The 12,123-nt window shown below is 43.5% G+C and overlaps 1 protein-coding gene across 1 annotated transcript in view; it reads left to right on the top strand.

Moving 5' to 3' along the window:
• Positions 1–12,123, top strand: part of Dennd2c (DENN domain containing 2C) — a 57,345-nt gene that overhangs the window by 30,828 nt on the left and 14,394 nt on the right. The window contains exons 6-9 of the mRNA XM_048351829.1: positions 1,767–1,863; positions 5,047–5,091; positions 7,458–7,645; positions 10,821–10,930. Of these exons, the coding sequence (XP_048207786.1) occupies positions 1,767–1,863; positions 5,047–5,091; positions 7,458–7,645; positions 10,821–10,930 (440 nt within the window). The remainder of the gene's footprint in view (positions 1–1,766; positions 1,864–5,046; positions 5,092–7,457; positions 7,646–10,820; positions 10,931–12,123) is intronic.

Here is a 12,123-nt window from a genome sequence, read left to right as displayed (position 1 = left end):
CATTATGGAATTAAAACATGCTTACTCCCAGACAACTTTTCTGTAGCCCATAACTACATGCTTTTATTTAGGACTTCCCTCTTGGTTGTCATAGTTGGAATACCTAAGAACACTGGTAGTTTTTCACTTAAATGGCAGCTGCAGAAACCTTTAAAAAGACAAACATCCAGAAATGTAGGAATAATCTGCATATTGGAAGTACAAGCTTCTGGCATGCATGGCCCATTGGCTACTAGGATCACTAAAGAAGTAAGGACATAGGAAAAAACACAAATTTCTGGGTTGGGAATGTGGCCTGGTGGTAAAGTGCTTGTCTAGCATGCACGAAGCCCTGGGTTTGATTCCTCAGCACCACATAAACAGAAAAAGCTGGAAGTGGCGCTGTGGCTCAAGTGGTAGAGTGCTAGAAAGAAGCCAGGGACTGGCAAAGAAGCTAGGGCTGGCAAAAACAAACAAACAAACAAAACACAAATTTCTTTCAAGCAGCTTTGTTGGCTGTCAACTTATATAGTGTTCTTTTTTTTTTTTTCTTGTTAGTTGTGAGGCTTGAACTCAGGGCCTGGGTATTGTCCCTGAGCTCTTCTTTTGCTTAAGGCTACTCACCACTTTGAGCCACAGCTCCACTTCCAAAATTTTTAGAGGTTAATTGGAGATAAGTGTCTCACAGACTTTCCTCCTCTGACTAGCTTTGAACTAAGATCCTCAGATCTCAGCCTCCTGAGTAGCTAGGATTGCAGGCATGAACCACTGCCAATATATTGTTCAATGTTCTTAACAAGTATAATTCTAGGCACTATGTTAAATCAAAATCAATACTTAAGAATAGCTTAGAATGTTAAGGAAAAAAGGCAGTATACATGGAAAAATGTTGGATCCATGTTTTTAAACTATTATTAGCCAGACACCAGTATCTCACTCCTATAATCCTAGTTACTCAAGAGGCTGAGATCTGGGAATCTGGGTTCATAGCCAGCCTGGGCAGGAAAGTCCATGAGACTTGAAAACTGGAAGTGGCACTTGGCTCAAAGTGGCAGAGCTGAAGAGCTCAGGAACAATGGCCAGGCCCAGAGTTCAAGCCCCCTGGTACCCCCCCCCCCCGCCCAAAAGTCTGTTATTAAACTGAAATTCTTTTCCTTGTCTCTCTGAATGTGGCCCTCTCTGCCTCTGTCTCTTTGTCTCTGTCTCTCTCTGTCACATTTACCCTACCTACAAAGAAAGAATTCTGAGTAATCTACATTAAATAGAATATTATATAATAGTTTCAAAATAAGTGTTCTGATTTCTAAAATAGGCTGTATTGTGAATACTCCTAGTAGCAAAGAGTGGATTCTCTTTGATGAAAGCATTCTAAGTGTGATTACCCTCTCTTGGAGAAGAATTCCTGGGAGCACAAATAGCAGCGCCTCACCCAGCCTTCCCAGTGAGTGAGCCTTCCCTTCCGGCTCTGGGCTAGTGAAAGCTTGCCTCTGCTGGAGGTTTCACCACCTGGGAGTGCAGTGGCCACGTGGCCTGCATGTTGAGACGTGGGCCACAGAGACACTCCCTGACTCTGGTCTCAGTCATCTGGAAGGAGGCACCCTTCCCACTCCCCACCCATGACAGAAGTATAGTGGGCCAACCTCTTAGGTTCAGAATTGGAAACTATACAGGGTTTTATTTATAAAATGGATTTTTTTCCTCTAAATGAGACACATTTAATGGCAGCAAGCTATGAACCTTGTGGATTGGTTATGACATTTTTCTGGTCTTTCTTTTTCTCTTTTTAGCTTGTAATGAAAATAGATGACATATTTGACTCTAAGAGAGGGAAGAAGAGGGTGAAGTTACACCCTTACACTGGAAAGGAAGTATCTCCCTCAAAAGGTAAGAGTTTGGTTATTCTTGCTGTCTGTAGCTGTTAGCATAGGAAGGGAGAATGATATAACTTAAAGTTTGGTAGGTATTATAATTTTTGCTTTACTATCTTGTGTATGAAAGTTAAATATAACCTTTATTAGGATAAAGGACTGTTTTCTTCACATCCTTTTCACATAACTCTATGCCAAATAATACATATTAGGTAAATAACTAAAACTAAAAAAAAATCAATATAAACCAACAAGACTAATTTTCACATGCAGTTTGAATCATTATTTTGTACTACTACTGTAACTTCTAATAATTTATTAGTATTGCCCTTTTTGTGTGTGTTGGCTTGAACTCAGAGCCTCCTGCTCTCACTTGGCTTTTTCACTCAATTCTGGCACTCTGCCACTTGAGCCACACCTATACTTCCAGTTTTTTGCTGGTTAATTAGAGATGAATATTTTTGTTTCTGTTTTACCTTGTCTGGCTTCAAAGTGTGACCCTCAGATTTCATACTCCTGAATAAAGCTAGGATTACAGGCATGAGACACCAGAGCCTGGCAATATAGGCCCTTAAAGGCCCTCTTTGTTGTTTTTATACTGATACTGGGGCTTGAACTCAGGGCTTGGGCACTGTCTCTTAGCTTTCTTGCTCAAGGCTAGCACTACCACATGAGCCACTACTCTACTTCCAGTTTTATGGTAATTAATTGGAGATGAGAGTCTTACAGGCTTTCCTGTGTGGGCTGGCTTTGAACCACAATCCCCAAATATCAGCCTCTTTCTTGATTAGTTAAGGTTATAGGCATGAGCCACCCAACAGTATAGTATAGGCCTTTTTGAAGGAGAAAAGAAAACTAGAGGGCTGGGGATATAGCCTAGTGGCAAGAGTGCCTGCCTCGTATACAGGAGGCCCTAGGTTCGATTCCCCAGCACCACATATACAGAAAACGGCCAGAAGCGGCGCTGTGGCTCAAGTGGCAGAGTGCTAGCCTTGAGCGGGAAGAAGCCAGGGACAGTGCTCAGGCCCTGAGTCCAAGGCCCAGGACTGGCCCAAAAAAAAAAAAAAAAAAAAAAAAAGAAAACTAGATATTTGTAGGCTGAAGGAATTGTACTCAATTGGTAGTCATCCCAGAAGTCTATTAGTTTTATTTGCAGATGCCTGGAAGGAAACTTACATTGTTTAACTAAGAAACTTACAATATTCATTATGGATTGTTAGAATATTTGTGTAAAAACTGACGTGAGGGCCTGGGATGTAGTTCAGTGGTAGTATATGAAAGGTGTATCAGGCCTTGAGTTCTATCCATAGAACTGCAAAACAAAGCAAAAATAAGTAAAACCACCAAACATAAAGCGAGAATACTTCTTGTGATATTATTGACGTGACTGTCTACAAAATGATAAAAAAAAAAAAAAAGGTGTAGAACTTAGGGTCTATAAGTAAAAAAGAACAGCCAAGTCATATTAGAGGAGAATGTTTCTTTTTTTTTTTTTCGCCAGTCCTGGGGCTTGGGCACTGTCCCTGAGCTTCTTAGCTCAAGGTTAGCACTCTATCACTTGAGCCACAGCACCACTTCCAGCTTTTTCTGTTTATATGGTACTGAGGAATCGAACCCAGGGCTTCATGCATGCTAGGCAAGCACTCTACCCCTAAGCCACATTCCCAGCCCCATCTTTTTTTCTTGTCAGTGGTGGGGCTTGAACTCAGGTCCTGGGCACTGTCCCTGAGTTCTTTTGCTTAAGGCTAGCACTCTGTCACTTTGAGCCACAGCTCCCCTTCTAATTTTGTTGGTAGTTAATTGGAAAAAAGAGTTTCATGGGGACTTTGCTGCCTGAGCTGGCTTTGAACCACAAATCTCAGATCTCAGCATCCTGAGTAGCTAGGATTACAGGTATGAGCCAACAGCACCCAGCAGGAAAATGTATCTTATTTTGATAGACTTCCAAGGAAATTTTTCTTAATTTCCCTTAGAAAACCCATTCTGATTCATCTGAAAATGAAATCTTCAGTGTTACAGGTTAAGATTCTATTCTTACTCTGTAATGACTGGATTTGATCTCAAAAAAGCCAGCCTCAGCCAGGTGCCATTAGCTCATACCTGTAATCCTAGCTACTCAGGAGGCTGAAATCTGAGGATCACGGTTGAAAGCCAGCCCAGTTAGGAAAGTGCATGAAACTATTGTCAATTAGCCACCAAAAAGCCAGAAGTGGAGCTGTGGCTAAAGTGGCAGAGCACTATCCTTGAGCGAAAAAGCTAAGGAACAGTGCCCAGGCTCAGAGTTCAAGCCCCAATACTGGCACAGACACATGACATTCTTTACTAGCCCAAATTGCCAAGTTCTAACACCAGAAAAGGAAAAAATATACACAAAGAAGAGCAGTCCCTACATTGTAATCTTGCAAATAAGCATTTAGCCAGCTTCTTCAAGCCTCCCCTCTAGAGGCCGGAGGGGCTTTCTCATGCTGGAGAGCATGTCCTGCCCTGTCACCACAGTTCTCAGGTTTTTATTGGACTCCTGAAGCTTTTGTCTGTTTGTCAACAGAGCCTAATAATAAATAACTGCATATACCTGGCTGTTGGTACTTGCTAGGCTTTACTGAATATATCCCAACCTAAACTTTTAGTCTTCAAGTGTCAGGAAACAATTTACTGTTTTTCAGTTCTATCATTATCATTTTGTGGCTGAAGACATAAGTATATAGAAAGAAAAAAGGAAGGAAGGAGGGAGAGAGGGAGGGAGGGAGGGAGGGAGGGCGGGAGGGAGGGAGGGAGGGAAGGAAGGAAGGAAGGAAGGAAGGAAGGAAGGAAGGAAGGAAGGAAGGAAGGAAGGAAGGAAGGAAACCTAGTACTTTGTTGTTGGTGGTGGTGGTGGTGGTGGTGGTGGTCATGGGGCTTGAACTCAAGGCCTGGTCACTATCCCTGAGCTTTTTTTGCTCAAGGCTTACACTTTGAGCCTATATTTGCTTTTTTTTTTTTAATTGTCTTTTAGTAGTTGTACAAGGAATTTCTGTCTAATATGTTGTTTTATGGGTACAATGCATCTTGGTCAATGTCACCCCTCTGCATTTGATTTTGGCAGCTGGCCTAAGTGGCTTAGAGTCCTTATTGTTCCTTACTCAGTCCCCAGGTCTGTTCTCATCCTCATGGACTTCCTACTATTGACCAATACAAATGGAAACACTTCCTCTCTTTGCAGGCGAAACCAGCGGGAATGAAAGTGATGGCGAGTATCTGCCAAAGAGTGAGTGAGTCAGCGGGCCGCGCCTCCTCCAGCCCCAGCCCGCCCTGGCTGGGTGGAGTGAGACCTGCTTTTGTGATTAAGCACGCTTTCCCCCACATGAAGTTTCATTTTGTAAGGAATTTCTTCATTTTTAGAACCTGCTGAGGTTAAGGGAACAGAATACTATGTCAGATGTTTGATCTCATGTAAAGGCTGCAGGAAGTGGATTGAGACTAACCATTATAGTCCATCCATGGCCTGGAATGTTCATGGGGAGCAGCACAGTGCTGCATGCCCAGACACATTTGCAGTAGTTTCATGGCAGCCCAAACAGTTGTGAATCACCCGCTGAGAAAAGTACTCAGCCTTAAATATCTGATTTTTTCATAGTAACTCAAACATAATTATTAAATGACTTTGATATCTCTGGCATTGGTTTTGGCTCAGATGCACTAATATTCCAAAGTGCATACCGTCTTCCTAGCTCTATTTGTCCAAGCACACTTCAGCGCTCTACACCTTCATCTGATGAATTACCACAGCAAGCTGTGTACTTCATGCTTACCTGCCTGACATGCTGAGGTATGAGAGAGTAGTGGGGAATTATCCGAGTTAGACGCTAATCTGATGATTAATAGTCTTGTGCTCCTTCCACTGGCCTGAATGGCCTCAGACTTGGGATTCTGTAGCCTGATTGAAAGATGAAATGAAAGTGTCATCAGGTTCTGCCTTGATGTGTAATGCTGACTAGCTCACTACTATTTATTGCTAATGAGAAATAGAACCTGAAATTGTCTTGACATGAACTCAGCCCATTGGGGTAAATAAAACTTTGGCTAAGGCACTGCAAATATTGGATAATTCTAGGGAACCATTCTGTGTGTGCGTGTGTGTGTGTGTGTGTGTGTGTGTGTGTGTGTTGGTAGTTGGGCTTGAACTCAGAACCTTATACTCTAGCTCAGCTTTTTCACTCAGTGCTGGTGCTCTACCACTGCAGACATACTTGCATTTATGACTTTTTTTGCTGTTTAATTGATAAGAGTCTCTTGGATTTCTCTGTTCAGGCTGACTTCAAACTGATCCTCAGATCTCAACTTCCTGAGTAGCTAGGATTACAGGGTGAGCCATAGCACTGAGCCCTAGTTGTATTCTTTTTTTGAGAGTTCTAAATATTTTGATCTTTAGTGTGACTTCTTTTTGGGTTGAATGAATGATATCACAAAAAGAAAAGAACAGTCAGAGGATGAGTCCACCAGTCAGTGGCTCATTATGAAATATAAGCAAATCTTGGCTACACCTAGACTATATCCTCTGTTGCTAACCATTTCCTCTAGTGAAGACTATCTCACATTGTTCAGCATTTGGAGATAAATGAGAAGAGAAAGTAATGTGGTAACGATTGTGTTGTTTCTGCTGGGCACAGTGGCCTCTGCCTAAAATCCTAGGTTTAGGGATTCAGAGACCAGCTTGGGCTCTCCAGTGAGATCTAAATCACTCAGATTTCTATTGAGGAGTAATCTGTTAATGGGCACCTTTTTCCTTCTTTTCCTTTGGTTTGTCAGGGAGCTTTAACTCAGGGCTTGGGTGCTGTCTCTGAGCTTTCTCGCTCAAGGCTAACATTCTTTGAGCCACCATGCCACTTTTGATAGTGAATTTAAGGTAAGAGTCTCAAGGACTTTACTACCTGAGCTGGCTTTGAACCATGACTCTCAGATCTCAACCATCCTCCTGAATAGCTAGGATTAGAGGCGTGAGCCACTGGCACCCAGCTTTTTCCCTTCTTTTCTTCTTCTTTCTCTTCTTCATCTTCCTCTTCCTCCTCCTCCACTGCATTTCTCCTTTCTTGGAATTAAGCCCAGGACCTTGAACATGCTAAACAAGCACTCTACCACTGAGCTCACCCCCTGCCCTTTCCCTCTTGAATTTGGCACCTTTATGATATAAACACATATCTATCATTAGAAATATGTGCCAGGAAGAGGAGGGAGGCCATTGTAAGCTAACTATGGGTCTCATTTGATCAGCTTAGTCTCTGTCTATACTTAGGCTTTTAGCACAACCTCTTCCTCCTGGTTTCACAACACTTCCATCATTGGCATCTCTTGTCAGTCAAGTGGTTTTTTCCAGATGTTTTATATATGTCCTGGTGTACTACCACAGAAGAAGGGTGTCATGAGTCTGCATTGGACATAAACACATGATGGTCAGGACATTAAATGTTTGTCTTGCCCCCAGCCATGGGTAGAGACAGATGGGAATGTTGGTGGGGAGGTCTCCACTGATTTGGCAGTGACACTGAAGATGGGTCCTGTGGGTGAGGTGACCTCGGGGTCTGGTAGGAGCAGAGAGTGGTACAGGGGGAGACTGGCCCTATGGTTTCACCACAGGTCGCCATAAGCGCGTGACACAGCTGCAGCACTCAGCCAAGAGGAACCCTCACTACCAGACCCTGGAGCGGGACCTTATCGAACTGCAGGAGCAACAGCTATTTGAGTTGTTTGTGGTGGTGTCTCTGCACTGGCAGCCCTCAGGAGCCAGCTATGTGCCCCAGGTCATCCAGCAGTTCCCCAACAAGGTAGGCGCCTGGAGGCTCAGAGGCGCTGGCAGGCTCTTGGGCTTCGTGTGCTCTTTCCTCTTCCGAGTAGTTATCTCAGCCAGCTCTCACCAATATGATGCTTGCTGTGGATTTGGTGATTGACTTGATGACTCCTCAGGTAAGGTGTGAGCCAGAGGTAGACAGGCCACAAGGAGAACAAATACATCTGCCAAGGCAGGTTTTTATTTTTGACTTTACCATTAAATACTCTTCAGTACATTATAAAGCTTCCATTTCCTCATCCTTAACAAGAGGAAGATGAGTGTGGGGGAATGCAGTATATAGCATGGGTTTTGAGCAATCCCTGCACATTTTCCACTTCTGAACATGAGGTAGCTTTGTTGATTTCTTTTGTCAGTTGTGAGGCTTGAACTCAGGGCCTGGGCACTGTCTCTGAGCTCTTTTGCTCAAGGCTAGTGCTCTACCACTTTGATCCACAGCTCTACTTCTGTTTTTTTGTTTTGTATTTTTTTTCCAGTCCTAAGGCTTGAACTCAGGGCCTGAGCACTGTTCCTGGCTTCCTTTTTGCCCAAGGCTAGCACTTTTTCTGTTTATGTGGTGCAGGGGAATGGAACCCAGAATTTCATGCATACTAGGCAAGCACTCTACTGCTAAGCCACATTCCCAGCCCCCACTTCTGGTTTTCTGATGGTTAATTGGCGATAAGAGGCTCAGAGACTTTACTGCCTGGGTTGGCTTTGAACTGAGATCCTCAGATCTCAGCCTCCTGAGTGGCTAGAATTACAGATATGAGCCACCAGCAACTGTCTTTTTTTTTTTTTTTTTTTTTGGCCACTCCTGTGGCTTGGACTCAGGGCCTGAGCACTGTCCCTGGCTTCTTTTTGCTCAAGGCTAGCACTCTGCCACTTGAGCCACAGCGCCACTTCTGGCCATTTTCTGTATATGTGGTGCTGGGGAATTTAACCCAGGGCCTCATGTATAAGAGGCAAGCACTCTTGCCACTAGGCCATATCCCCAGCCCCAGCACCTGTCTTAAGGTACAGATTAAATAAGCATTTAGAGCAATGTCTGGCATATAGCAAACTATACATAATGATTTTTTTTTTTTGGCCAGTCCTGGGGCTTGGACTCAGGGCCTGAGCACTGTCCCTGGCTTCTTTTTGCTCAAGGCTAGCATTCTGCCACTTAAGACACAGCACCTCTTCTGGCCATTTTCTATGTATGTGGTACTGAGGAATTGAACCCAGGGCTTCATGTATAGGAGGCAAGCATTCTTGCCACTAGGCCATATTCCCAGCCCTAATGTTATTTCTTATTAGTGAGGATTTAATGAGATACAAATGCATTCGATAATGGTAGCTGTATTTTTTTTTCTTTTGGGACAGAGTCTTGCTGGGTAACCAAGGCTGGCCTCAAATTGGTGATCCTCTTGCCTCAGCCTCTAAGTGCTGGGACTTAGAGGTGTGCACCATCATATTGTTAGTGACAGTGACACTATCATTTGATTTTTCTCTATCTGCCTTTCCCAAACATCTGTCCATCTGGGTACAGTGGCTCATACAGGCAAAAATATGAGATCTCATCTCATACAGAAAAAGTTGGGCATGGTGATACATACGTCATCCTAGCTATGGCAGGAAGAACAATAGGATCCAGGTCCAGGCTGGCCCGGGCAAAAGACAATGGTGTATATTAAAAGTAACCAAAGCAGGGCTGGGAGTATGGCCTAGTGGCAAGAGTGCTTGCCTCCTACACATGAAGCTCTCAGTTCGATTCCCCAGCACCACATATACAGAAAATGGCCAGAGGGGGTGCTGTGGCTCAAGTGGTAGAGTGCTAGCCTTGAGCAGGAAGAAGCCAGGGACAGTGCTCAGGCCCTGTGTCCAAGGCCCAGGATTGGCAAAAATAAATAAATAAATAAATAAAATAACCAAAGCACAAAGGGCTGGAGGTACAGCTTCAAGTGGGGGAACACCCACCTAGCAAGTACTAGGCCTTGAGTTCAAACCTCAGTACCACCAGGAGAGAAAGTCAGATTTCAGAGAGTGAAAGTATACTTCATTCAGTCTGTAGCAATACACACACCTCAAATTTACATGCTAGTGTGTCTTTCTGTCTCTCTGGAGATACTGGAAAGACCAGGACTTCCTAAATGACATTGCTAAGTGACAGAAGCTAAGGGAAAAGGAGACTGCATGGCCAGTGCAATCACGTGAGGCTCTCGGCTTGGCAGCCCTGCCTGTAGGGCTTGGTGCTCTGAAGTTGCCATCTTGAAATGCTTAATGGTTGTATCTTTGGATGTGTGTTGTTTTTTAATTGAATCTGATGGCCCAGTTGGGTTTGTGCTAAGGTCTCACCTTCTGCTGCCCTTCCTGGGATGGGTTTGGTATTTCCTAGTTCCCTTGTCTTGCTTTTTTTTTTTTTTTTTTTTGTGGTCCCAATACTGGGGCTTGGACTCAGGGCCTCATGTTCTCACTTTTTTGCTTAAGGCTGGCACATAGCACTTGAACTATCCCTCCACTGATGGCTTTTTTGCTGATTAAATTGGAGATCAGAGAGTCATGGGCTTCTCAGCCCTGTCTGGTTTGGAACTGTGTTCCTCAGATCTTAGTCTCTTGAATTGCTTGGGTTGCCTGGCAGATCATACTAATTTCTATATGACTTTTGTCTTTACTAAATTTACACTGTCTAGTAAAGTACAAAACACACTTTTACAAAAGTCTTCAATGCTAAAAACTGTATATAGCAAGTTGCAAACCAGTAGTTAGGTAGCAAAAATTATATGCTAGGGGGAATGGTTTTATATGGGGTAAATTCTAAAAATAGTATCTTTTTAAAGTAACAGTCACCTTCATTTTCAAAGCATCTTTGATTATTGATCAGAGAATGTTTTAGACTGACTGTAATATCAGTGGTATACAAAGGGTTTTAATGTTCTGTGATTCATAAAAATATTGTGATTTCACTCAGAAGTGAATTCTAAAGTAGATCCTGCCTCTATAGAGAAGAAACACTAGGACAGTAGGTTATAGGGTTTCCACAGAAACCCTTTCTGTATAAAAATAGAATTCCTTATACTTAATGTTCTCAAAGCATCTTCACCTTCTTGTTCTGTTTTCCCAAGCCTGGGTTGTTTTTATTTCTCTTCTCCACTTTCATACAATAATGTCACCTATGATGTTATATTTTTCAGGGTGACCATGGCTATAAGCAATCCAAAGACACTGAAGAGAGGCTCAAAGTTATTCCAAAATTTTGTTTTCCTGATTCAAAGGACTGGATGCCAACCTCAGAACTCAAGAGGTGAGAGGACCATGCCTTTTGATGTCTAATATTGGAACTGCAAAAATAAAATCAAAGACTTTGAAAATTGAGCCAGGGGGCTGGGAATATGGCCTAGTGGCAAGAGTGCTTGACTCGTATACATGAAGCCCTGGGTTCGATTCCCCAGCACCACATATATAGAAAATGGCCAGAGGTTGCGCTGTGGCACAAGTGGCAGAGTGCTAGCCTTGAGCAAAGAGAAGCCAGGGACAGTACTCAGGCCCTGAGTCCAAGGCCCAGGACTGGCAAAAAAAAAAAAGAAAAAAAGAAAATTGAGCCAGAAGTAAAGCCACACAAACACTGGTGAATGAAGGTTTCCTAGAGGAAAGGAAGAAACAGAATTAGAATATTTCCTATGCAGGGCTCAGAAAAGAAAACACACAGAGTAAATTCAGTGTTAGAGAGAAAGCAAAGTTAAGAGTCACTTCAATTTGCCAGGATTGCAGGAAAAAGTAGTTCCACTTTACATGTAATAAGAAATGGCCCAGGGCTGGGGATATGGCCTAGTGGCAAGAGAGCTTGCCTCTAATACATGAAGCCCTGGGTTCGATTCCCCAGCACCACATATACAGAAAACAGCCAGAAATGGCGCTGTGGCTCAAGTGGCAGAGTGCTAGCCTTAAGCAAAAAGAAGCCAGGGACAGTGCTCAGGCCCTGAGTCCAAGGCCCAGGACTGGCAAACAAACAAACAAACAAACAAACAAACAAACAAGAAATGGCCCAAAATGGACTAAAAGGGAAAATCCCTTGATTTGGGGCCTGTGGATGACCTAGAAACAGAGAACCCACAGCAGAGAACCCCCTGCCTGGCCTCTCCTTCCAGTTGCTGGAAGGCACAGCCTGGCCTCAGGTACAGGGAGGCTCCAGTTTGGGAGGTGTGGGGATAGAGAAGGGCAGCAGGTCTCTAGAGGCAATTGCCATTTAAAATTAGTAAACCACCATCAGCTCTGAGTCCAGCTTTATTTGAAACTGAGTTAGATGTGGTGGTTCAGGCCTGTAGTCTGGGGTACTTGGAAGGCTGAGACCAAAGGATCACTTAAGCCCAGGAGTTTTGAGGCCCCCTTGAACAACATAGTGAGACCCCATCTGAAATTTTAAAAAACAAATACCCCACAGCCAGGTACTGTCTGGTTAAGTGAAGCATCTCACAGCCCAAAGCAAGATGGTGATGT

This window comes from Perognathus longimembris, chromosome 7, assembly GCF_023159225.1.
Source record: "Perognathus longimembris pacificus isolate PPM17 chromosome 7, ASM2315922v1, whole genome shotgun sequence".
Classification (NCBI taxonomy): domain Eukaryota; kingdom Metazoa; phylum Chordata; class Mammalia; order Rodentia; family Heteromyidae; genus Perognathus; species Perognathus longimembris.
The sequence above is the reverse complement of the archived record's forward strand: the minus strand, read 5'-3'. Positions and strand labels throughout refer to the sequence as shown.